The sequence below is a fragment of the Harmonia axyridis genome, chromosome 3, assembly GCF_914767665.1.
Source record: "Harmonia axyridis chromosome 3, icHarAxyr1.1, whole genome shotgun sequence".
NCBI lineage: Eukaryota > Metazoa > Arthropoda > Insecta > Coleoptera > Coccinellidae > Harmonia > Harmonia axyridis.
Window position 1 is genome coordinate 25,629,089 of NC_059503.1, and position 27,996 is coordinate 25,657,084.

Below are 27,996 nucleotides of genomic sequence, written 5' to 3' on the forward strand. Positions count from 1 at the left end.
AATATTTGGAAACATTCATTAATGCGAGAAAAGGATTTCTTTCAGCTTCTCCAAGACAATAAATCATATCGTTTTGTTCCTCTAATGTGTAATTCATGGTGGCACTGATTTTATGAATATTACCAAAAATTACGGAGTATATGTTGATTAGTTGTTGTAGGTACCTATACCGAATTTAGTGGTCAGGTAACGAATGAAGTGAAAGTCAGAAAATGTAACAAAAGTTTAATATCAATATTTCATTGCAAAAGCGTAGTTCTAGTTACAATAACTTACGAATATATAATCTTATTGACTAATATTTTGATATTAGTGCTTCTCATCGTCTTCATCATCTGCAAATTTTATTTCATCCAATATATTACTGTCAATCATCTGTATTTCTTCTATCTTTGTTTTTGATATTTTTACGTTTTCACCAGTTAAATCTTGTAGATGCAAACGGGCAACTTTCGATTCGTAAACTACAGGTTTCTCCAATATAGATGGTGATATTGCTTCGTCACTAGACATTAGTTTGTATGGAGATTTTTTCTCCAATAATTTGTTTTTATCTATACATTTATTGTAGCTTTTTAGAGTTTTTTGAGTATCAATAGAAATATTCTCGTCTTCCGCATCATCATCTTCATTTGATGTTTGATCTTCTGCTAATTTTTGGTCCTCTTCTTCTTCTACCGATAACTCACCACTACCATAAAGTGGAGGAATATAAACGAGAAATGCAGGATCCATTCCCAAATACGATCCAGGAGCAGCACCAGCATTTCTTACATTATAGTCATAATAGTCAACCTCTAGATCGATTCCATTACCAGAAATAGAGCAATCAGAACCACTGGGCCCTGCTAGTAGTCTTTCCCTATTTTTTTTCTCTTTCGCTTCTTTTGGATTTGTGTTTCTTATAGTGGCGGTGTTGATCAACTTTCTCGATGAAGAATATTCACCCTGCAAGGAATATTTGAGGAAATTTTAAAAATTTTCTACACGTAACATTTTCTTCAAACTTTATTATAACTTGAAATTTATAAATAAAAGTACAGAGTGTCTGGGACAACGCTGAGGTGAATATAGAGGATATATGTGTAAATTCGGAAATCAGTCTCGTTTTAGAGATACAGGGTGTTTTCGGAAATTTAGAAAAATTTGAAACGGTTCGAAGCGGTTAAGCGGGGATTTTTGTAATATTGGTGACATTAGACATTCAAGGTTTTGAAAAAAAAATCTTTCCGAAATCTTAGATCAGTAATCAGCAATTCAATTATTCGGAAAGTAATAAAATCTGTCATATTGAAGAAACAAAGTTGGACCTATCCAGGAGAAACCGAAAACCCTGGTGTAACCGAAAATATTTTCATTACGTAGTCCCCCAACAAAAGTTAATTCTATAAAAATTTAGATTTCTATCTTTTCCCCAACAAAAGATACGGAGCACCGTATATTAGTCTTTTTTTTTGTTGGAGAGGACTGAATATCCTCAAGTTAAATGAAAAAAGATATTTCCTGTTAACTTTGAAACATTTGAGAATTCCATGATGGATTGGGATTATCAAAGATGGATATTTGATCCTGGGTTCAAACTCCGCGACAAATAAGTTAGGTGTTTTTAGGTTTTCTTAAATAGGTATTAGGGATCTTCAAAAAGTTGAAATAAAAATTTTTTGGAAGATGTAAATTTAGCTATTCATATATTACCTTAGCTGGAGTTAAAACATTGACTTCATCGGAGCCTTGATTTGGACTCGTATCTGCCGTCGTTTTGTTACTTTCCGTTGAATCATCTTTCTCTTCAATTTCAGTCTGTTTACTATCCTTGACATTAGCGGTATCTTTTTCTGTAGCATCCTTTACATTGATTTCTGTTTCTTTTTCAGAGTCTTCCTTCTTACTCGATCTGAAAGAATAAGACAATTCATCAATTTTTGATATGATGATCCACTAGATAGTAATTAATTATTTGAAAATGCTTATTTTCTAGTATCATCAACTCTTATAAGCCTTTATAGTTCGTTTATTAATTTCTATTGTATCGAAAAATTCAATAGAGATTTTTGTGTAGGTATAGTGCCTTAAGATTGAGAAACTTACCCTTCAGAATTTTTTCGACTCTCATGGATGACACTTACTCGCTCTAGATTATGAGATTCTGTTTTGACTTTTTGTCCCAATGGATGTAAAGACAACACTTCAGAAAATAATGTTGAATTTGAGGATCTTCTACTGATCAAGGTAGCACAGGATGCTGTGGAGAAAAAATTAAGTGAAGAGAAAACTATTCAGATACAGGGACTCTATTCTGATATGATTTTTATTCCAACAAGAAATTCGATAATAATAGCTAATTAAACCTCGGTAATTTTTTATGTTCATTTTGAATAAACATTATTGTATAAAGATTGATTACGCTAAGGTTAGACGTTCTGGGAATGTTTTGGTTACTTTTCCAGTAAAGACTATGTGACCACAACTTCAGGGAAGGCATTTTCACAAATATAGGTATTAGTTAAAATAAATTACTTTTCGATCTGACTAAAGGTTTTGATCGAATCCGTATAACAGATATACCTACTAAACACACTGAAACAACACGATATATCCGAAGACGTCATAGAAATAATTGAAGAGCTATATACGGGCTCAGGAACTAGGATAAGAAATAACAATCAATCAAAAACTAAAATCAAAGATAGACAATTCTACAGGAATAAGGCAAGTTGACTTTCTCAGTCCAACTTTGTTCAACTTGTCCAGATTATAGCCGAGGTAAGGCTGATAGGCATAGGCTATGAACTAGGCAATTGTAGGATCAATTGAATGAATATACGGATGACATCGTAATTGTGGCCAAAAACGAGGACAACCTCCAGAGATTCATTTACCGCCTCCAACTAGGCTCACAAAAATATATAAATATATTATCAACTGCAAAAATACAATCACTTATGATATCCGAAGAATCACCACGGTTCAAACTGTCCATCAATGGTAAAATAATTGAACAAATTTTGACAAAATACCTTGAAGTAGAAGAAAGTTAATGCACAAACACCAAGAGAAATAGAATATCCGGAGCTCTTAAAGATATCATAAGGAATTTTCGATTGAATTATGAAATGTTTATTCAGAAACTCGACCAAATGCTCTTCACTTGTCACTTCCAGCGAGTTGTTTCCAAAGCGAACGCCAAATAGAAAATTTTCAGAATATTCATAGAGTTGCAAAACCTTCTAAAGAATCTAAAGTATGTACCACTCGGCTCCCATTGTCATTTAAGATTCGAGAAGAGGTTGCCATTCTCCCCTGAAGCAGCAAATTTCAATCACAATAAGTCCCTCTCCGAAGGAAAATTGACCTGTCCCGGCGTTTTACGGAAAAACTCAAAAATATTATATTGAACTTACCTGATATATCGACAGCTGAATCATTGTCATCTGTGTATGCAATATGATATTTCCTATATCGGAATGTGTATTGTGCTCCTAAGAGGGCTATCGCAATCAACACCCCACTCAGAAAAAAAATTGCGGTGGAATGTACTGCAGTTAATTTCAAAATAACAAATGGCGACATATTGCCACTCTGATGTATAATGAAAGGAGATACACTCTCATATTCTGAAATAGAAAAAAAAAACTGTTTAAAATTCAGCTTTTAATTTGTTAGACAATATACGAAAATAAATTAGAATAATGGTGAAATATGTAACGAGTTTTGATTAAGATATTTTCTCTACTATTAAAGAGATGAGTTAACTATAGATATAATAAATAAAATGCAGTAGAAAACAAACAGTGTCCATACATTCCATAAATTCATTAAATTGGCGGTAACAGAGCCGGTTCAGTCCCTGGGAGCAGAAAGAGTCTTGGCACTGGCGAATCCCATTTTGGGAAAAAAATTCCATGTTTGGGAAAAATTCCATTTTTGGAGGAAAATTCCATTTTTGGAGAAAAATTTCCATTTTTGGAGAAAAATTCCATTTTTGAAAAAATTCATTTATGGAAAAAAATCCATTTTTGGAAAATTCCATTTTCCGAAAAAATTAAATTTTTGGAAAAAAATACATTTTGGAGGACTTCATCTTGACCTACAGATCTAATGAAAAACCGCAATCCCTAAGAGAGGGCGCATAATACAAATTTTCTGAGAGCGCCTCTCCAAACTGTAGTTATAAGAAAAGAATTATCGACTTTGTAACAATATCAAATGAATAATGTATGTATTAGGATGGCCATGTAAATGACCGAAAGTTAGGCCAAGTTTAATAAAGAACTTAATAAGATCCTTAAGTGACTTTATAACTATAGTTATAGCCATGAAAAAGCTAATAGAATAATTTTTTTAAAATTTGTCTGTCTGTACAGGCTAATCTCGGAAACTGCTGCACGAATTCTATTGGTGTTGGATTAAAATCAGCGTGGACAAACATATACATTTTGACCTCCATAGATTTTTCCAGGGTGAAGATTTTTTTCAATCAATTTTTTTCAGTGATTTAGGTTTTGTCTTATTGAAATCGGAAGGAAGTGAAAAAACATATAATTTCAAGATAATCTTTCATACGGGTGGAGTCACAGGTTCAAACTTGTGGAACAATCAAATAATTTTTCTTACCTAGTTGCCTGGCATATGCAAGAAATCCACCACCACAGGTTTGACGGTTCATTATCAGTTCATCGGAATAAAACTCTAAGAGCATGGTTGAGCCTGTGGAATTGATTATTTTGGATCTCGTCTCTGTGAGATCAGAAAAATCTGCAAGTAGGAGCGAAGACAAAGTCATACCATCACGGATTTTGAGCCACTGGATACCACACGAGCTTTCGAACCACTCGATTTTGAACTGGATGATATGGTGCATATCAGCCTTGAAGAAGAATGGATAAATAAAATTTTAGAATTAATTTGTTCACTCTCAGTTGTTTGAATGTTTTGATGTATGCAATAATTCATATGATTCAACCTTTTTTCCATAAATATATGTAAATTATTATATAATTATGAGAGCCTCCGCGTTGCAGCAGAGTCACGTCTCCACGATAGAGTGAGAGGGTATCTTGTACAAAGATCGCTGGATAGACCAATTGAAGAATTCACCAGCGATCTCGGGACAAAACATCGCAATTACAAGAGAGAGGGCGCATCTACGACATTTGGCTCGAGAAAGATTATCTATTGGAATTGAATTCAAGGAATAGTGAAAGAATTGAAGTTTGCGGGTTTAAGTCCTGCAATGTTGAATCTGGAAAATTTGAACAGCAATATAATTCTTATAGATTTTTCATAGAATTTTTAGGGTCGAGTTGCTTGGTGAGTTTTTTCAATAAATGAACATAAAATCAATGATATGAAAAGTATATTTCAATAAATTCAAAGATTTTCCTTACTTCAATCAGTGAGGCATCAACTCTTTCCATATATTGAAATCAGATCACCATCTCCATTATTTACCAAAACACAAATGAACTCAATGCTTAAATTGAACTTCTTTATACTAAATTGATAATTATAGGCGCTCTGATTTCTCAATTTCAACAAAAATATTAGAATTTTTACCTGTATCTGCCAAAATATTCTGCCTGGGCAGCTCTGAGAAGAAGTAGCTAGTATGCGTTTGGGATTCGCACGTCCAAGATGAACGACGCATCCACAACGACAATAAAGACCAACTTCATCTTTGATATTGGGGATTTCTGCTATCCTATGGTCGAATTGATCGAAACTTCCATCAAAACAATCCCAGATGTTGTCGATGTCTGTACCACATTTTTTTGTCTCAACTGCTTCACCCTATGAAGGGAAAATTTGCTAATTGGAATATCATGTTTTTCTTTATTAGTGACAATTATTCAGTCATAGTAAGTAAGGTGATGTTTATCCCTAATGAACTCTTCTATCTCTGTTCAGCAAGATGATCTACTTATCTATATCATGAAAACACATAAAAATAAAAGATAATAAAGTATCCTTCACCTTGCAAAATTTTCCTCCAAATTTCGGTAAGGGTGAATCGCATAATCGAAATCGACTGCGTGTACCACCAAGACAAGTGCTGGAACATGGTGTCCATGGACTCCACGGTCCCCACCCTCCATTTTTCGATTCTAAAACATTAAAATATTGTTTGAGTTCAAAATTTCATATTTACTAAATGATCAGGTAATTTTCTGTGATTATCGTGATCTTCACTTTTGAAATATTTTAGGTTGTTAGTTTGCTTAGTCATGCTTAACGCAATAATGTAAAACGATTTGATTATCCATGACAATATTTCTGACTTCTTCTACATAGGCGTACAACTTTGCTTCTGCCGTTTTTTTTTTCGAAATTTGAGGCTTTATTGTGAAAAATTGGTTATACATTTATGATTCAAAGAATTTTCCATCGCTGGCCACTACTTTCTCCCATCTTTCGGGCAGTGTACGACTCCCGCGTTGAAAAAACTGGTCATATTTTGAAGCCACGAATCGATCCATTTTTTACTTCTTCGTGAGACCGAAACTGCTGGTTAGCCAGGCCATGTGTCATTGATCGAAACAAGTGATAGTTCGAGAAATAAACCTCTGAAGAATACGTCGGGTGGGGTAGGACATCCCATTTCAACGTTTCCAATTATGTCTTGACCACATTAGAAACATAGGGTCGAGCATTGTCATGCTCTAAAATCACTTATTATGTCTCTCGTTATATTGTGGCCCTTTGTCTTCCAATGCTCGGTTCAAACGCATTAATTGCATTCGATAACGATCGCCTGTTATTGTTTCAGTCGGTTTTAACAACTCATAAGAAATTACACCGAGCTGGTCCCACCAAATACTGTGCATGACCTTGGAACCGTGAATATTCGGTTTGACCGTTGCCGTGGAAGCAAGGCGCTTGTGATTATTGTAATGAACCCATTTTCCGTCTCCAGTTACAATGCAATGCAGATATCCCTTCTGTCTCTGCCTTGCAAGCAGCTGTTCACAAGCAAACAAACTCCGTTCAACATCTCTCGGCTTCAACTCGTACGGTACCCAATTTCCTTGTTTCTGAATCATGCCCATCACTTTCAGGCGTTCTGAAATGGCTTGTTGCGTCACTTCCAATGATCCTGCCAATTCTTGTTGTGTTTGACACGAGTCTTGATCAAGTGATGCCTCCAATTCTGCATCTTCGAAAACCTTCTCTCTTCCACCGTCATGCTGGTCTTCGACGTCAAAATCACCATTCTTGAAGCGTTGAAACCACTCTCAGCAGGCTCTGTCACTAATAGCGATCTGAGCATAGGTTATTGAGAGCATTCGATGAGCTTCAGCCGCAGATTTATTCATATTAAAGCAGAAAATTAAAGCCTCCAGCAAATGACGAGAAATTGGCTCGTAAGCTGACATGTTTAATCGAGAATAACTTTATGATGCAGATACAAATCGACTAATATTTCGATGGCGTTATGTTTACAAATATCTAAGCTTATTGCAAGACATCTACGATCTATTTATGTCGACTACCGCTTACCGCTACAGCCATCTATTGCAACACGGCGGAAGCAAAGTTGTACAACTGATTATTTTCTAGAGAAGGTTGCACCGCTACTTATGGTATATATTTCTGTAAATGTCTCTTTATATCGAAAATTTTCTAGCTTTTCGAAGATTATAACTTATTTTGTCAATGGCAATGCTTTTGAAAATTGAAAACCCTTTTGAATATAATTACGAAAAATAAAAACCAGTTCTTAACTCTTTGACAATACAAAGGTAAATCACGCAGTTGTACCATCAGAGAGATCAAATGGTTTCAGTTCTTTTCGTCCTAGTACAGTTTAAGATGGGTTAGTTTTCTTGAAAGGGAGGTGAAAGACATCCTGGCGCCTAAGTCTCAAGTCTGGAAACATGAGAGGTGTATGATACCTCTCATGGTTTAACATATCTGGCAGTTGGAAGTAATTCTATATATCTTTGTATGAAAATAAAATATCTCAAAATTTTCTTTTGTTGAATTAATAATCTAGAGTTTTTTGCTGGTAGATAATAACATCCAATTAATTCTTTATGTCGGTTACGCGTTGAAGAATCTGCTTATGAATAGAATATGGGAAATGGAGAATATTGACATTTTTTGGTGAAGGTCATCATGTGGCATTTCTTCAAATTAGAGCAGAGGCAGTTCGCCTAAGGGTATTCGAATAATCGCTCAAGATCACTTTGCTTTGTAAACATTAATTTTCCCATAGATCGCCAGCGAAAAGTAAAACTGCTTGTGTTGACCCTGGGGCACTCCAGACGTGTTGAAAAGTGTTAGAATTGTATCCCTTATCGACACAAACTGATTCGGCCTAGAAATATCATTCAACGCATTAAACCACCACATATTCCGTTTTGTGTTAGTAAGATTTTGGAAATAAGGAAGTTCAAGGGCATTACTTGATAAATAAAACTCACCTCTTACTGGAAGAGTAGGAACACAATCCATCCTCACATCAGCAACAGCTCCTGTTATTGCCTGACTCACATATACGAAACAGTACTCAATGAAATGTTCACTGAAGAGATCACAGTCGAATTTCAGCTTGTTGCTTCCTTTTTGTACTTTTTGCTCGGCAACATACTCCAAACTTGTTGGTGGTACCAGAGCTGCTACGTCTGCACGATTTTTAGCGAAGAGACGTACCCGATCACCAGTCAGAAGGATACATGCTGGATACTGGAACAGAACGGTGATTCCCCCATCGTGTCTGTCACAGGGAAATATGCTTTGAGCGTGTACGTTGAAAACAAACTCTTCGCTCCAGTCAGCCTATAAAAAATAATCAAAATGTGAAACTTTAACTTTAACTATATTAAAATGATCACACATTTGGAAGAATTTACATCCAAAAGTGTGAAACTTATTCTAGTCGTAACATTAAGAGAAAAGCACTAAAGTGAAGTCTTTTTAAGACTTCTTTTTCCATAAACATGTGTCCGCAAACACTTCGTTACCGAACTAAATTTTCAAGATTTTTAATTTTTTTTAAAAGCTCTTTGAGTTTTTGAGATATTAAGGCCAAATTTGAAATAAAGGTAACGTTTTTGGGTTTACATCATCCGCAATGCCGAGTGATTACAATAGGCTTTAGCAGGGCCGTCGCTAGCCAAACTGCCGCTCTAGGCAGAGACCCATTTTGTCGCCCTAATAGAAGCTAATTCTGCAGAATGCTTAAAATTAATATTGGATAATCGGGGTCCAGCACCTGCTCAAGCGTTTCTACCGCCCCGGCAAAAATATAAATCGAAACCCTTTCAGGTTTGGGTTGGAAGTTGCTTTGGTGAATTTGTTTTCAAAGGTTCAATGTGGAAGTGTGGAAAACTCCACACTTTTTTATAAAGAATATTTTACAAAAGAAAAATAGTATTTGTAATTAGTAATTATTTTTTATGGATTCAAATTTTAATTCAATAGATGATTTAGGGAAGTGGAATGTGATAAATAATGAACGTGCTCAACTGAATTCTAATGAATAAATGATAAAATATATAAAATGAATTCAGGTTTCAGATACTTCTGTCGAGTTTGACAACATATAACGATCGAACTCAAACATTTCGTTTTTTTTTGATATGATAAAAATAAACAACCGGATGATGCGAATGAACAATTATTTTAAATTCTTATAGATGTTAAAGATCTTCACGATGCAAAGATGTTCAAGATTAGTGAATTTGATAAAAAAATCATTAGTGAAGTTCGTTTAAACCAAAAAAAAAATATTCAATTCGTTCTTCCAGTAATCCAGATTTCTCAGAAAAAGTAGATAATTCCGCCTTCCATTATTTGCCGCCCCTCTACAGTGGGCTCTGCAATTTCAGGTTTCGATTTTAGAAAAAGCTTGAAATTTTGTTTAATATATTTCGCATTCCATTCGGAGGAATCAACATTCTGATTAGGGAATTGAAAAAAAAAATCCAGAACCCCAAGTGGCAATGAAATATGGCAACGTAAAGCGAATGCCGACAAGCCTGATGAGTGCATGTGTTTTTTCTTTAGCGTCAATCACTCGTAAACAGCACTATGAGGGGATCACGCCACATCTGGATATTTATGAGTATAATGTATAATGCGACACCTTTGATGTTTTTAGATGTTGTTGCTGACTGAATTAAATCTCATTTGGTACTCTGAATTTCTACACATGTGATTTTTGTTGATCAAACTTGAAATGCCGCCCTTGAATTTTGCCGCCCTAGGCGACCGCCTACCCTGCCTACCCCCTAGCGACGACCCTGGGCTTTAGGGAGATATTTTTTCAGGAGTCGAGCCCTTTATCGCCTCATAAACTTTTTTGTAGAGCGCCGCTGGTGGATTCTAATAGATCAAATGAATTCCCTATTTTGTTCATATATTTTTTAGTATCTTGTAATTTGAATTTGAATAATTCGAAAGCGAAGCTATTGTTGTTTTTCCTATTTGTGAAATACATAACGATTTTATCTCTCTTCCAATGAGGGTAATAGGCAATTTTGCTTATTCCCAGACGCCGGTCCTAAAGATAAGAACGTTGACGAAACCATTTTTCAAATTTGATTCTAATATCTCAAAAACTGAAGGAGCTATGAAGAAAAAACTAAAAAATCTCGGAACGAAGCGTTTGCTAACACATGTTAATAGAAAAAAGTCCTATTTTGACCCGAAAAACACGCCCCTGATTTCTTGAATAACCCTGTATATACAGGGTAGCATGTGAATATTAAACGTCTAAAAAATTCTCACACCCTGTGGCAGAAATGTTCATTAAAATTTAAGGCCCTCATTAAAATTTGAATCATACAGTAGGAGGAGCCTATTAGCTACCTGCACCGTTTAATGGAGGATTTAAATTTTAATCCAACATTAAATTCCAATGAACGTTCCTGCAACTGGGTGTAACCATTTTTAATAATAGTAAATTTTTTGGTAAAAAGTCGTAAAAAACAAATTTGATCCTTTTATTTGTACGTGAATTAATCATATTGACGTAAAAACTCAGTAAAACAAATTGTTACCTTCAAATAAACAGATTTGTGTGACGTCCAAGTGTCTTGTGTTGTCGTTCTGATGAATATAGCGTAATATCCAGCAAGTCCAAAGTATTCACAGTGCAAAGTTATATTTTGCTCTCCAGGAAAAGTTCTCACTTGTTCAGTATGTAAAATCTGTAAATTTCAAAAATAAAATTATTGATGAATGCATTTTTATTACTTTTATGACATGTTCTTATTATATTTGGTTGTGAAAGTTTTTGACAATATATAAAATGGTCTCAGAGTAATAAACATATATAAAGGGAGCATATGTCATTTTCAGTACGCAAATTTTGTCCTCAACATGAACTATCAAATTTGACATGAAGAGCGCGGAAATGAAAACATATCAGTGATACGTTATTTCACTCAATTCGCAAGTTTCTCTATAAAAAACGCACTTTTTATGTCCCATAGTGAATCAACGTTTCATATTAACTCAAAATATATTGAAATAAATACCTAAATATATCAGAAATTCAGAAAAGAATCTTCAAGCGCGCCAAACGACGTGACACAACCGATGACACTAGGAGAGCAAAAGTTGCCAAACCTTGGATTTCAGCAGACATATACAGAAAATAATAAATATTCGGCAATTAGGAATAATATCGGATTTCAAATATTCAAATTTGCATAAATTTAATCGGGAATCACTCAAATAAATATATTTCATTCAATATAGTATACATTCATAACGATATAGTTATTGAAAATATATCAGAATCCGACAACTAAATGTAACCATGTTGGGGACATGTAAAAATTGTGTGCACCTATACTCCTTCTATCTATGTTGAAAATAGCTAATAACGACAGGTTTCATGAAACTTTGAATTAACCGATCAACTCGTTGCTTTGTAGTTTGAAATCCATGGAATTGTCAAAAATGAACTGAAATTCAACACATAAATGATTTAATCGAGCAAATCACTACGATAAAAGTTCTATGAATCCCACCACTAGTCTGTATTACTTCTTCCTGAAACACATAATTCTCAGATGTTTTTCACTTTCTCCTCTACTTTGAATGATACACGTATACACTTAAAAAAAATGCATTGAAAACTTAGATAACAAAAAAACAAGGCGGAAATCTGAAAATATCAGAAAAGATCATCAGGCAGAATACAAAATTACGCGTATTCCTCAATTTGCACCTAGAATTAAAGATTTATGTTTTTTGTCTAAAATTCGAATAGGGAACTTTGCTAGACATTGTGTTCATAAAATGATAAAAAACCGCCAGGTTTTCAGTCAAAAGCACATAAAATACGAAGAGAATTATGTGGTGGTTTCTTCTGAACCCTCCTGAAATGTTAAAGGTCGTTGTGTTGTGTTTCGTGTGTATTGATCAATAAGTAAGGGATATTATTAAGATCGCAACTGTAGGATAAGTCGTTTGCGTGACTCTAATGGCATCTGTGGAATTCCACTGTTTTCAGCCTACAAGGGTAAGATTTGAACAGTGTTATATAATATTCAGATGGCTTTGCGGATTTCAATATTTTCATTGATAATAGTGTTGAGTAAACTGTAATGAATACAATTCAAGATTTTGAATTGAAAACCTTTCTTTCATTTGATCTTCAGAAAAATATTTCATCGGGTTCCTAAAATAATGCTCCACAGTAGTGTGCACATTATATTGCTTCGAATATATACTTACTGACAAAGAAACTGTAACACCCAGAGGGAACTGAATAAATTTTAATTTATTTTGGTAAAACATGGATAGCATAGAAAGGAGTGAATTATTGAATTTGGAGAAAAAACGAAGGGTGAAGTTTTTTTCATGTGAACAATTTTGGTTACTTGAATATTGTAGTCGTTTTTTGAAAGTTTTTTCAATTTTACAACAAACCAGCTGTTCGATGAGATTCAAAGTCGATGTTTAGTTGTTATCAAAATGCCTAGAACACGTGTACGCAGAATTTACCGCCAGCTAAGTGCATTTGAAAGAGGTAGAATTATTGGTCTACGGGAGGCGGGGTTGTCATTTCCAGAAATCGCTAACCGTACGAACATAAATCCAACTACTGTTATGAGATGATGTCAAGCGTGGTTAAACAATGCCCAAAATCGATAAAGAGTAGGCACCGGATGTCGAAGGGCACGTATGAAGTTCAAGATCGACGTCTAAGACTTAAGGCCATCAGAGATCGATTTGCGACAACTTGTTCTTTGGCTGAGAGTGGTTAGGAGCACAAGACCACCTGTAACTGTCCGAACGGTTTACCGCCAGATAAGGTGTTTTGGACTGCAGCATTATAGATCCCATCTTGTGTTACCTCTGACGGTTGAGCATCGGCGACTACGACAACGATTACAGTGGTGCAGAGAACGCCAACATTTGAATGTGGAATGGCATCAGATCGTCGTTTCTGATGAATCTCGATTTTCCTTGAGTGCACATGATGGCCGAAGAAGGGTTAGACGATGTCGGGGAGAAAAACGTGAACCTCAGTTTGATGTTGAGCGTCATGTACACCGGACTTAGGCGTTATGGTATGGGGTGCTATTGCACATGCAAGTCTGCCACTTTTAGTCTTTATTGGTTACATGATGCGATACCTCCAAGAAATAGTGAGGCCATATGTTCTCCCTTACCTCAACCGGCTCGAGAATCCAATATTTCAGCAAAATAATGTCCGACTTCATGTTGTTAGTTTACAATTTTTCAGGGCGAACCATGTGAATTTTTTGCCATGGCTGCCCAGATCCTCCGATCTTTCGCCCATAGAGCATGTTTGGGACATCATGGGTAGAAGTCTTATTGGAAATTTACCCAAGCCTTCACGGACTTTGGCAGCTCTGAGACATGAAGTACAGGTAGTATCCCTCAAGAAGAAATAGACCATTTTATTGCATCGATGATGCCTAGACGTGTTAGGGAGAGTATAGATAATTACGGTGGACAAACACATTATTAACAAATTCATTTAAAAAATTGTAAACCCTTCGTTTTTTTTCTCCAAATTTAAATTATTTTCAATAATTCACTCCTTGTTATACTATCTATGTTTTACCAAAAAAAAATTAAAATTTAAACAGCTCCCACTGTGTGTTGCAGTTTCTTGGCAGTTAGTATATGTTATCGTTTTATGTCGAATAACTGTATATTTTGGTTTTCTGTGAAGAAATCACACTATGACAGCGACTATGTCCCATAGTTACGAACTGGAAAAAACAAAATGTCTTGAGTTTCGAAATTGCCCAAATAAAAACCATGCAAGCGTCTTTCACAGGTTTCTGCTATGATCCTCCAGAATTGAAATGATTTTTCATTATGTTTTCATCAAAAATCTTCCACACTCACCTGATAACTTTGATTACGTCTACTTGAGCTATCACAAGACGTCGAAGAATGGCCACAATAGTATAGTTCGAACCAAAACTCCGGCATTGCAGTCCCCAAATTTTCGGAAGCTGGCGGACAAGCCATTTCAGGAAACTCTAACGTTACAATCACAGGACTCTTAGGATAAGTCTGTATATGATCAGGCACTACTTTCAATTTGGGCATCGACCATTGAACATCTATCGTCTCGGTAATAATAGAGGTTTCTCTGATCTCGTTGTCTGCGAGATCTCCGTAGAGCTCGTTGAAATTCCTCTCACGAACCAAAACATAGTATTTTCCACCCGTGGAAAAATACCCGCAAGGGATGTTTAGTTCTGTGTGGTTCTTTGTTGAAAGTTCGGGAAATACTGAAAAGTTGGCTAATGATCGCACCGACTTGCCCTCTTGTCTGAAGAGTTGGACGGATAGGGCGGCTGTTGATGCAGACTTGATTTCAACATGAACATCTCCGCTGAGCGTGGTATGGGTCGATGGTACAGAAACTTTTATGTCCGACAAGGAATTTTCTGTAATGAAGATTAAGAGTGCAATTTTATTTTCACGAATGAAATATCGAAAAAGCGCATTTAAAAATATCGCACAATTTTTGTTATTATTTGCCCTTAGAATGACCATACATTTGATGAAATTTTAAAATGAATATCATACACTTCGGGTTGTAGGCATCATGCCTTCCTAGAATGACAACACATGGCAGAATTCCTGAAGTCAGGTTCAAAATATTCAAGATTTCAATTTAATCCCAAAAGTTTTGAATCACATTATTGACAATGAATGGTTATTCAATAATTGAATTATTTTGTCATACAAACATTTTGGATTATTTTGAAAATTGTTTGTTAGATATTATTATTTTGGCCACTGTTTTTTGAGGTATCTATATGGGATAGATATTACATAGGCGTACAATTTTGCTTCTGCCGTTTTCTTCCAAAATTCGAGGCTTTATTGAAACAAACTGGTTATACATTTATGATTCAAAGTATTGTCCATCACTGACCAGGAAGCGTATGAATCCCGCGAATCAATCCAAATTTTACTTCTCCATAAAACCGGAAATGCTGGACAGCCAGGCCGTGATCCTTTCATCGAAACAAGTGATCATCCGAGGAAGCAACGTCTGAAGAATAAGGCGGGTGTGGTAAGACATCCCATTTCAACGTTTCCAAGTATGTCTTGACCACTTTCCCAATATAGGGTCTAGCATTGTCATGCTGTAAAATCACTTTATCATGTCTCTCGTTGTATTGCGGCGGTTTGTCTTTAAATGCTCGGCTCAAACGCATTAATTGCGTTCGATACATTCTTCTGTGATTGTTTCAGTCGGTTTTAAGAACTCAATATTCGGTTTGGCCGTCGACGTGGAAGCATGGACGGGATATCCCCATGATTTTCTGCGCTTGCGATTATCGTAATGAACCCACTTTTCGTCTCCAGTCACAATGCGATGCAGAAATCTCTTTCGACTTTGCCTTGCAACCAGCTGTTCACAAACAAACAAACGCCGTTCAACATATCTCGGCTTCAACTCGTACGGCCCCTTCCTGCCTAATTTTGTTGCGTTTGACACGAGTATTGATCGAGTAATGCCTCAAATTCTGCATCTTCGAAAATTTTCTCTCTTCCACTGCCATGCTGGTTTTCGACGTCAAAATCACCATTCTTGAAGCGTTGAAACCACTCTCGGCACGTTCTTTTACTAATAGCGGCCTCACCATAGGTATTTGAGAGCATTCGATGGGCATCAGCCGCAGATTTCTTCATATTGAAGCAGAAAATTAAAACTTACCTCAAATGACGAGTATTTCACGTTGCAGGCACACATCGACAGAAATACCTAAGCTTATTGTATGACGTCTAAGATCTTTTATTTCGACTACCACTTTCCTCTACAGGAATATATTGCAAAACGGCGGAAGCAAAGTTGTACACCTAATATTATATACATTATTATAGATATGACAACTATTATTATTATGACAACTCACGCACAGGCAATCTGCCTTAGTGAGTTTTTTGCGGTTTATTGAAACAATATTTTAAATGTTATTGATTTTTTATACAAATTGTACTTTTTCAATAAACTATATATTATTATTATTATTATAATAGTGTTACTAGACCGAAAATAATATACTGCAGAGGGGTTATTTCAGGGGCGAAGGAGGAGAAAGCATATTGCCACAACCATTGGCAGAGAAAGTTATGTATTGATTCAGTCCTCAATTTAACAAATGACTAAGATATTCTATCCCCAGAATGGGTACGACACTGCGAACTTCCTTGTGGAAGTTCGATCGAATTTAAGCCTTCTTTGCTCTAGAGTAGTAATTCTATAAAGTTTCAACCTTGCACCGTAAGGAGGCTCAACGTGCCTACTCCAAAATGTAGTATTAGGATCTAGTGAATTACTTATGTATTATTTCGACCCGATTAATGTATTTGTAATAAACGGAATTCCAAATCGGGGTTGCATATTCGACTATTCTGCGAACCATTGAAACATGAAGGACTTTCAGGGTTTCCTAACTTCTGAATGCACGCGAAATTCACAGAATTCAAATTCAAATCGAATTTATTCCAATGATGATGAAACCAAGCTTTCTGAAACCCCTGGAAACATTGGAAAAAACGACATCTATGTGGTGTTCAAATTATAACTTCGAATACAGATATATTCCCAGGTAACTTCCAGGCATTATTGATAGAATGAGTCCAGACAGGATGACTAAGATTGCAAGATCGGAAGAAGATCCCCTAGGGCACCCGCCAAAAAAGATGGCGAGACAGCTGGCGATATATATCGCAAGAAACAAATACATAAGGGAACCTTAACTGCCAATCTGCCCGTAAAAGAGGAAGAAGAAAAATTTAAAGAAAGATACGTTGTTTTAAAAAACAATAGGAACAAGAGAAATTAGTTGTCTCATTGAGGTCATTGAGATTATGACCAGATTTTTTTTCATGATTTTTTCAAAAATATACAAAAAAAGAGGATAATACTATACGAGGTAATGCTGTTGTGTTATAATGTAACCATACTAGGTATAATCTGGACTCTGGGGTAACTCGATACAGTAGCGTTGGATAAATATGATCCCGTATTAACAAAATCTATGGAAAATAGGTGTCATTATCATCGAACTGTACCGCGTTGAATTTCATTGCATGGCTTGGCAATACACAAGTGTCTTTCTGCCTTTAATGAATGAGAGTAGGTGTTATATTTACAGAGAACCAGAATTAATTAAATATTACAAATAAAATTCAAAAAGGGATACTTACTTGTGCATCTTATTTCAATTAGGTTTGATTGAATGAGAAGATAGAAAGATGCTATCATAAATCGAACAAATGGACCCATTATCATTCATCTTTGATTTTGATGCTATTTTTCATTCTCTGACAGCTTTCCACTTTATATAATTTTGATGTAGTGGCTTCAACCTGAAAAAAAAATGGGACATCAGTTCAAAATATCTATAAATACATATACCTAATAATACATAAAAATAAATGAAAGATTAGTTAGTAGTGGAAAATTTCTTAAGTTTTCGAACCAGTATTTGGAAAATTTCATGAAGAGTTGTATATTGATTAATTATCATTTATGTATTGTGAATATATTTTAATACATAAGAAACATTCTCATTATGTTTTCTGCAGAGAAGGAATTGGATGAATATTTAGGATTAAAAATATATAATTTAATAATAAAAATATGCACCTGCTATTGCAAAAATCGTGTAACCCAGTCTATCTATTTAACAACATTTTGGTTATTCAACAGTTTCAGGTACTCCATAACCCGCGATTCCTGCGAATATATTCAGAGTATACTTATATTGCCGGAAATTATCTCTCGTAATATGTATGATAGTCAGTAGAGCAGATCCACAGTTTTATTGTTTTGGATTTGGTACAGATTCATCAGAAATTCTGTATGGTGGCTATGAATGAATTTTACCGTATTGGAATTTTAGAGGAATTCACGATATAGGTATCTACATACAGGAAATTGCCTAATATGTTATTTCGAACTACGCTCCCTCCAATGGAGGTATTTTACAATACAACGTAGGCAGCATAAGCATTGATTTCAGTACCTAATCTTGTTTGCAATGTGCTCGGGGAGATTTTATTAATGTATGGAATATCATCTCTTAGCTAAAAAAAATTATGCAGCCGTTTTTAAATTCTACTCACGATGGAATTGTTAACCATTTTTCATTAGATTTAATACAAGATCTGTTCAGTATTAATCAACATCATTTATAAAGGGTGTTTTTTTAGAGCTATAGAACTTTAAATGGCAATAAAACAACGATGGATTATTCAATTGACATGAATTTTATTTATCCGCAAGATAATCTTGTGGCATTACATTTTAAATATGATTTCTGGCATATGACTGCCACGGCTGGCTCGGATGTAGTCCAATTTTCGATGACTTTTTCCAACATTTGTGGCCGTATATCGGCAATAACACGACGAATGTTGTCTTCCAAATCAAGGGTTTGTGGCTTATCCGCGTAGACCAATGACTTTACATAGCCCCACAGAAAGTAGTCTAGCGGTGTTAAATCACAAGATCTTGGAGGCCAATTCACAGGTCCAAAACGTGAAATTAGGCGGTCACCAAACGTGTCTTTCAATAAATCGAGCTGTGTGACATGTTGCGTCGTCTTGTTGGAACCACAGCTCCTGGACATCATGGTTGTTCAATTCAGGAATGAAAAAGTTAGTAATCATGGCTCTATACCGATCACCATTGACTGTAACGTTCTGGCCATCATCGTTTTTGAAGAAGTACGGACCAATGATTCCACCAGCCCATAAAGCGCACCAAAGAGTCAGTTTTTCTGGATGTAACGGTGTTTTGACATACACTTGAGGATTAGCTTCACTTCAAATGCGGCAGTTTTGTTTGTTGACGTAGCCATTCAACCAGAAGTGCGCTTCATCGCTAAACAAAATAAAATGGACGTAGTGCGCGATACGTATTCCGCACAGAACCATTATTTTCGAAATAAAATTGCACTATTTGTAAGCTTTGTTCAGGCGTGAGTCTATTCATGATGAATTGCCAAACCAAACTGAGAATAAATCACTTGACAGCTGTTAAATCGGTCGCCATCTTGAACAGTAATGGCAACTTAAAGTTATAAACCTCGAAAAAAAACACCCGTTAGTAAAAATGTTCACTTTCGCCAGAAGAGTATGTGTCGGTACTCGGTGCAGTGGCGTACCCAAGGGGGGGGATAAGGTGGATATATTCCCCCCCCAGAAGGAATATTCATTATATGTAACAACCTTATATATCACAATCTTATTATGAGTAAGCAAAATTTTTTGGAAAACTTCTTCAAAAAAAGTAAAAATTGAAATTTTTTTTTATTCCCCCCCAAGGCTTATGTCTGGGTATGCCACTGACTCGGTGCTACTGTATTAAGGCTGTAGACTACTTTGCGCTGAAACTGCAATTCCGCTAGATGGAGCTACCCGAAAATTTTTGGTAGATTTGTACCTGGCACACCCATTCAATTTGAAGAACCGCCTGTTTGGTATTTATTGCCCCTAATAAAATCTGAACTTTCGATGAAGCCCAGCAAAGAGTAAATTTGTGTTTCTGTAAACTTTAGAAATTCAGTTCAGTTTAGATACAGTGGCGTATCCTAGGGGGGGATAAGGGGGATATATACCCCCAGGAGGAATATCCATTATAAGTAACAACCTTATATATCACAATCTTATTATGAATTAGCAAAATTCTTTGGAAAACTTCTTCAAAAGAAGGAAAATTTGATTTTTTTTCCTTTATCCCCCCTCCAAGGCTTATGTCTGGGTACGCCACTGTTTAGGTATATAATACTAAATAAGAAAATCGCTGAAAATATTGTGAAGTTAGAAATGACAATGAACCACTGTCATGGACTTATTTTGAGTATGGATAATAGAAATAGCAATTTATTCGAATTGAGAAAAAATATATGATCATCTCTGGTTGTATGATTTCACAGAGAAAATCAGAAAAATTTGCATATTGAGATTTCTAGAATGTAAAATTCGAAAAGCTTTTGAGTTCTCATTTTATGCGCCTTTGGAGGACACAACACTGTGTATAGGAATATAAGATATGCGATTTATTAGGTTATTGTTGTCGGTCTCTTTATCTAGATGAGAATTTTTGATATTCTCCTGAAATTCAGAATGATTATTCAAATGATTATTTGACATTTGACACGTATTATAAGTCGTGAAAAAAAATTAGTGAGGGCAATAAGAAAAGAATAACAGAATAGGAATGAAAAGTTGTATTTTGTTCTGTCTATCGGGTGTCACTTTGGGTTCATCTAAGTTCAATATTCAAGCTTTGTTTCATCGAAATCGGATGAAAAGGGTTATTGCCAAATAAAATTCACACAATAATTTGTTTTACTAGGCGACAAAGTAGTGATTGACTACCTTAGCTGAATTCCCAGCCACGCTACGCTCAGCCATGTACAGTATAACTTCAGTAGTCCGGGCAGATTTCGTTCCGGTACCTGCCCGAATTATGAAGGCGTCCGGATTACTGGAGTGATTTTAATTTATGAAATGAAGCAACTTATAAATTATCAAAATAAGGTTTATTAATCAAGTCACAAAAAAAAATATTATTTTCTCATAAAATAAATTTTCTTAATCAAGAATTGCCTATTTTCAGGGTTAAATTTAAATGGTAAATATTGTAGATAGAGTTTCGGGAATAGGGAGTTTTTCAAAAGAAATTTTTTTTTTTTGAGAATTTTTTGTCAGATTTCTGAAATATTAATAATTTTCCATATTTCGGCAAAAATCCAGATACCTTTATTTCATCTTAATTTCTTTATGACTTTTGAAATTTTCTTTATGATACTAAGCGCTCAAAATGTACTTCTCCAGACATCATTACGAATAAAATCAGCTAGCATATATATTTTAGGAACAGTATCGTTTCTAATTCTAACAATGATTTCATAACAAGTTTTCTACCTTTCCCTATTCTTCAGTGCAATATTGTCATAAACTAGTAATGTACACAATTTTAGCCAATCAGAGAAACCCTACCCTCGTAAATCATAAAAGTGTCATTCATCTCGAGCCATAAAATACAGTCCAAGATTCTATTGGCGTTCATGTTGCAAAAAGGCGTAAACCTTTGGGAGGCGTTCCAAAAAGCATAATTCCATATGAAAAACATCTACAATTAGAGCAAATCAAGCAATTTTAAAAAAATTTTTGCACCAATTCAAAACACATAATATCACTGAACATTTGTGGATGAGTTACTTGAAATGAGAAGTCTCTCTGAAGCTGAATAGTCATTTAAAGAAAGTGTTCAATTTCAAAGTTCGATTTGCGGAATACTATCGATTTTTTTTTGGAAATCGAGACGGGATCTTCAAGTTCACTATATCATGTCATTGTTCACTCAAAAAATGAAATGAATCCGACCTGTACTTTGGAATTGGAATGCACTGAAATAGCAGTGGTATGAACAAGGTATTGAACACCCTTAACTAGAAGTACTGAAATTCTTCGTTCTATACTCTATTCCATGGTATCGAGATTAGGGATTTCGTGATATTTATTCAATTCAACTCATTAATTTTTTCTAAATTTTAATTTATGTTTTTGAATGAGCTCAAGATTAGGGAATCCTTTGTCGTTTTTATGTTTCGCCTTGAATCAAAATTTGATTTGTTCCAACACTTTGGAAATTTGGAGAGGAATTTGGAACCTTATGTTATTATACCCTTTTCAATTAGATTCAGTTTGTCCAGATATTTTTCTGGACAAGTGTTAGAGATCTGACTATGCACGTTATTGATCTATCTCTAACTAAAACATGCTAGAGCTTTTTTGGAATGAATACTGCTTCCTTATTCAATAACTTTGCAGTTATATGATATTTCATCCGAACTTCTCAGTTACTACACAACGTAGTCCTTTTTCATATCATTAAATGATCCAAATAACAATAGGTTGATATTAGGGGATGCAGTTTAATAATACAATAGCCTCATCCAGTTAAGGGTTACTAGGGCATTTTAGGGGTGTGAGTAGAGCAACACTTCACTTTAAATACATGCTGCAAAAAGAATTTCATGCGATATTTGATGCAAAATTTAGAAAATTACAATGGACCATTCATTGATCCAGCAAATTGATGACTGCCATAGGAACGTGATACAAATATTTGTAACAGGGAATTTTGGAAGTTTATACTGATTTAGAATGAGGAAAGTACGGACCGAAAGTCAGGGGTAATTTTTCAATATTCTGCTCAATTTTCTATGGTTTTGATAGCGCTATCTAAAAGAAATTTCGCACAAAGCAAGAAATGGTAATTCTATAAATGCAGGCAAAATCTCAACTCAATTGGATCTGTATTCAAGGAAATATTAAATATTTAGCATATAGTATTTTTTTTTTTAATATTCTTCTCAAAACTCAACTGGGTCGGTTTTATGGTCACGTAAATATTGGTAATTTTTTCAATATTCTTCTTGAATTTTCTATGGTTCTGGTTACAGACTCAACATTTATTTCAGATCGAAATTGTACTTTCATATAAAAAGTTTCATTTCGATAGAATATGCAGCTTTGATATATTAGTAGAGTAGGAACACATATTTTCGGACGGCCTAACTTACAGAAACTGCTGTCGGATTTAATTTATGAACGATACGTGGCATTCGAGATTCGAACCTAACCTGAAATTTTCAAGTTTCTAGCTCCTTCAGTTCGAAAGTTATCGTGTTATACAGCCGTCTGGATGGACGAACAGAATCGAATTTGAGGACGGATTCGTCAAACATTATCGTTTGAGATCATTCCTATCTCAACATTTGGAAATCATAAACATTATAATGTTTATGATTTCCAAAGATAGGAATGATCTCAAACGATAATGTTTGACGAATCCGTCCTCAAATTCGATTCTGTTCGCCCATCCAGACGGCTGTATAACACGATAACTTTCGAACTGAAGGAACTAGAAACTTGAAAATTGACCTGACAACGAATTATGAATTATCACCTTTTCTCGTTTTTTGAGAATTATGTCTAGAATGGGCATTTAAATAGTTCGATTCAAACTCTTTTTGCTTCAATAAACTTATTTATTTATTTATCACCTACTCGTTCTCCGAACCGTTTGCTTAATCATTTCATCATATATGATGAATAATAATTTTAGAATATTGATATTCTTTATGAATTTCTTTTGTTTTACTTACAGTATTTGAATATTTCAGAAAAACATTTTTCCGCAATATATCAAACAACCCTGAAGCTGATCAAAGTCAGCAGTAATAATTTGACCTTTAAGTGGTGACGTTCTGACAAGAATCGCGCAGCTTGCGGTTCCATCTCTCGAGCTAGCAAAGAGTCACAACAATAGCAGTTGTTAAAATTTTTATTACTTGTTACTAAACCATCATGCAATAGGTAGTTCCTTGAAAAATTCTACAAAAGAACACCAGAACCTGAGTTGGTGACATAATTCATGTTTCTTGTGTCAAGAAAATGCCTCATAAACAATGAATTTACTGCTACAAATCAGATTAAAGCTTCTCCCAGCTTCCCTACTCTACTACTTTAGCCCCTTGTTATTTCCTCTCGTTCACTAATTGAGTGTTGAAAAAAGCTTCGTTCAAAGAATGGCACTAAACTAATTCGTCGCAGATTAATTGGGTTATCTGGAAATATTACATAAATTAGAAGCATCATAGAAAAATTTTATAAAGGGGGAATTGGAGTTCTTCCAAGAAAAATGTTGTTTTCACAGTAACTACTACTACTCCTCTCCTACTAGTACATATTTCCAAAGTATAAAAAATATGTTTCATGTTTCAATATTCGATTTGTTTTGATTGCATTCCCACTCACATAAAAGTATGAGAAAAAATGAAAAAAAAAGTCCACCTCAAAATTTTCACAGTTTTCATTTCGTATAGAATTCGTAAATCAAATAAAAAATGCGTCTATCCTCCTATAGTTCCCTTCTTGGGAACTATTTCCACGATATTTTATACAAATATTGATTGGTGTATGGTATGGATTCTCTTAGCACAAGAACATAATCAAATTTCAAAAATAAATTTTTTTCTGATATTCAACGTCCATAAAATTTTCATTTTCATTGAATTTTTTTTAGTGGTTCCCTGTCAAAAAATAGGGTGGGTCTTTCATATAAACTTTTTTTCGAGCCCCCCCCCTATGCTTAGTTGTAGCCCCTAAAAATGGCGCCGGCAAAGTAGCTTGTTCCGAAATCAGAAAAAAAATCAAAAATTCATAATTCCGAAACTATTAAACCTTTGCTATAAAACTATTGTTTTTAGTATTATCGTCTAAAACCTACATGTTTTCAATTATGTGATTTTGTGTTCATTTTCTACTAGAGCGATTTCGAAAATTTTCATTGGAAATATTAAACGGATATCAAGTAATTCCATCAGTCAAAAAGACATCCTATCACAAAACGTTCTTCACTTTTTGAGGAGATTGGGATATAATCGTGAAAATAATGTGATTATTTTGGGTTCATTATGTCAGGTATCGGAATAATATTATTATCGATATCGACTGTTATTTTCAATTCGACAGACAGAAACATTGTATTCGTGTTTGAAGGACAGGATATTGGAGAAGCCCAAATAATTGAGCTCTGACTGGCAACTAATACGATAAAAAGTATCGATATCCCTCAGTCAGTGAAACAATCCCTGAAAAGAGCTTATTTACCATCACAACTGAAATATCCTCTACTAGTACATACTCAGTAAATAGAGGAAAGCTTGTAGAAAAGCCAGAGTAAAGGATTGTATAGAATCAGTGGTGGTGAGAAAATTCTGTTTTCCTACAACTGCTATGAAAAGTAGCGTATTCTTCATAGCTTACTGAATTTCAAAACTATGTATTGCTCATACAGTGAGAAATATTTTTTCTCACGGCACTTTGCCTATATCTCACTTGATAGACCAATGAAATTTGAAAATTTTAAAAATTCGTTTCTATAGAAATGCAAGAATTGCATAGGTACTGTCTACGAATGCCATTCTGAATTGAATCAGGTACATAACTTGTATTATTTGAATTTATGCAGGAAATGTAAAGAGTGCAACATGTGGAGAAAGTCATTTTTCTCACTCGTGTGTTTGTGGCACGAGCCTGAAAGGCGAGTGCTTCCACACTCGTGAAAAAAGTTGGACTTTCCCCTCTTGTTGCACAATATACCTAAAATTCTTCTTCCAAACTTTATGACGCATTATGGACTGGTTATAAGTTCTATATTTTTAGTAGCGCTGTAAATCTTACACAGTGTACCCCTCATTCCACATTGAAAATGATAATGAACATTCCGAATTTCTAATCAAAATTTTACAACTTTGTTTTCGGCATCATCCCACGATTTCAATTTTATGAATTTTCAGTCTATAATTATCAACTGTTGTCACACTTTCTGTAAATGTTTATTAGGAATGGTGGGTGGAATATTCAAATACTTGATATTCTGCTTTCAAATTTGTTTGAAATTAAAATTTCAATTTTGTATTGAAATAAATTCAAATCTAATACCTACATATATCTTTAATTCAAACTGTATGCAAATTTGAAAATGCAAGGAAGAAGATCCCAGAACAAATCTACTGAATTCATAAGACCTTTGTCTGATTTAATATGGAACGAAGTGAGTCACCCAAATCCCACAATTAGATTAAAGAAGACACATGACACAATTGAATTCCTTGGATAAAGATGAACTTCTGAGGATATTTTCAGAATGTGAATATGTAGCAAATTAGGATGTCAGCTGATGAATTCACGAAAACTTGTAGTAGAATAGAGATATCTACCGTTATCCTGGAGTAAAAAGTTTTGAGAACCATATTTCAAGCAAAAATGTAAGTAGGTATTTGAAAAAAAAACTTGAATTTCAGTGCCAACATACAATCGCGTTGAAGTTTTGTGTGAAGATATAGAAATGCAATTCAAAGACCCGTTCAAAATTCCGTCTTGAAATCGGCAACATAACCACAAAAAAAAGCAATTAAAAAAAAACAGCACATATGTGAAGGTAAGGGCTTTCGGTGCTCGTTCATTCAAGTGCCAAATACACCCTTGCAGACCACATACCTGTATATAGGTATATATGTTATGTTCATGGGCGCAATTGGCACATGATTAATGAACGACCGTTTAAAATCTCCCAACTTCACGTCAGTGTTATCTTTAATTTTTCATCAAAATCATAGAAAAAGGATATAAAGAAACAAAAACCTCAGATTTCTATGACAACAAATCTGACTAAGTTGAAAGTATTGAAGAATATCAATTCCAAGCTCCATGCAAAATTTCGATCTGATCACATCATCAAAATTATAGAAAACATACCATAGAAAATTCAAGTAGTATATATTGCATAAGAAACACTTAATATTCTGTGATAACAGGTTCTATCGACTAGAAATTTTGTGTGTTTAGGTATATAAAATAATCATCTCAAGCTTCCTGCTAGTAGCAGTGTCAGAATATAGAAAAAAAGTGAAAAAAGCACGTAATACTGGAGCTTTTGAGTGCTCCTTCATTTGTGCTCAATTGAATCCTTGCAGACTATGTATACCTATATACAGTTCTGCGGTCTCTAAGGGCGCAATTGGCACATGCATGATTTATCGCTAAAGAGTTCCTCAGTTCTAACTTAGAAATCAACCACTTGATTGATTATTCAGTTGGTATTTTCTTTGATAGAAATTAATTATATGCATGAAAAAGTGTATTTTTCCAATGTCCATATTTCTTCATATGTAGATGCAGGGTGCAGTAAACATTCAGAGTGAAAAAGTACTGTATAAAGAACTTATGATCAATCCAGAAAATGATTATAAGTATTCACCAGCTTCTGTCGAATTACTGTTTATTAAAAAAAATTATGACTTTTTTCTTGTAGAAATAATAGTATAGGTTGTGTTGTTCCACTCACGAATAATATTTACATTTATAGAAAACACATGCATTCCCTGAATAACCACTTTTCCGATAGTTCAGTAAGTAAATATTGATGTATTGATGATTGTGCATTGCTAATGACTAGTTGTTTACGATGAGAAAATACATACTTATTTTACCTTGAACTAAAGAATTTGAAAAAACAAGTATTGACAATACACTCAATATATAAAATGAATCTTTTGGTTGCATACAGGGAAAACCATTCATGCTGAAAATGAAATCTTCTATCATTATCATGCTTCAGAATTAAAAACCTACCTATTGAGGTTATGTTGTTAGACAAAATTTCAGCACATCCTTATTCATTAGATTTTCCGGAAATGATTTCGATGGAAATTTAGCGTGTCATCACTTTTTGTCAATAAAATTCACGAAGTAACATGGTAATCGTCAGGATTCGGTCACCAACCTCTCAACGCGCCTGTAGGAGTAGGACTGCTTAGGGGATGTATACACGACGCCGTCTGTGAGGGTGCACACCCTTCCCACATAGCCGTCGGGACGCTCCCTCCCAACAATAGTGTACAGTGGATGGATTCTTTCATTTCGTCAAAGGTGACTTGAGTATTGATT

At 34.8% G+C, this 27,996-nt stretch overlaps 1 protein-coding gene across 2 annotated transcripts; it reads right to left on the reverse strand.

Moving 5' to 3' along the window:
* Positions 1-247: 247 nt before the first annotated feature.
* On the reverse strand, positions 248-27,996 carry LOC123676399. Of its 2 annotated transcripts, none has more exons than XM_045612277.1 (12): positions 27,682-27,996; positions 17,671-17,832; positions 14,341-14,891; positions 11,004-11,153; positions 8,424-8,778; positions 5,974-6,104; positions 5,557-5,790; positions 4,615-4,867; positions 3,402-3,614; positions 2,089-2,242; positions 1,696-1,894; positions 248-948 (listed from the first exon to the last, which is right to left on the reverse strand). In XM_045612277.1, the coding sequence occupies exons 2-12, from the start codon at positions 17,753-17,755 to the stop codon at positions 310-312; spliced, it is 2,964 nt and encodes a 987-aa protein (XP_045468233.1). In that variant the 5' UTR covers positions 17,756-17,832; positions 27,682-27,996; the 3' UTR covers positions 248-309. The 2 variants fall into 2 exon arrangements, with proteins under 2 accessions (XP_045468233.1, XP_045468234.1); XM_045612278.1 differs by lacking the exon at positions 27,682-27,996 and adding an exon at positions 18,113-18,236.

Coding starts and splice junctions, on each gene's coding strand:
- LOC123676399 (XM_045612277.1), bottom strand. CDS start 17,755: ATGATAATGGGTCCATTTGTTCGATTTATGATAGCATCTTTCTATCTT. Junction 5,791..5,973: donor TTGGAGGAAAATTTTGCAAG/GTGAAGGATACT, acceptor TTCCCTTCATAG/GGTGAAGCAGTTGAGACAAA. Junction 1,895..2,088: donor AGTCGAAAAAATTCTGAAGG/GTAAGTTTCTCA, acceptor TTATTCTTTCAG/ATCGAGTAAGAAGGAAGACT.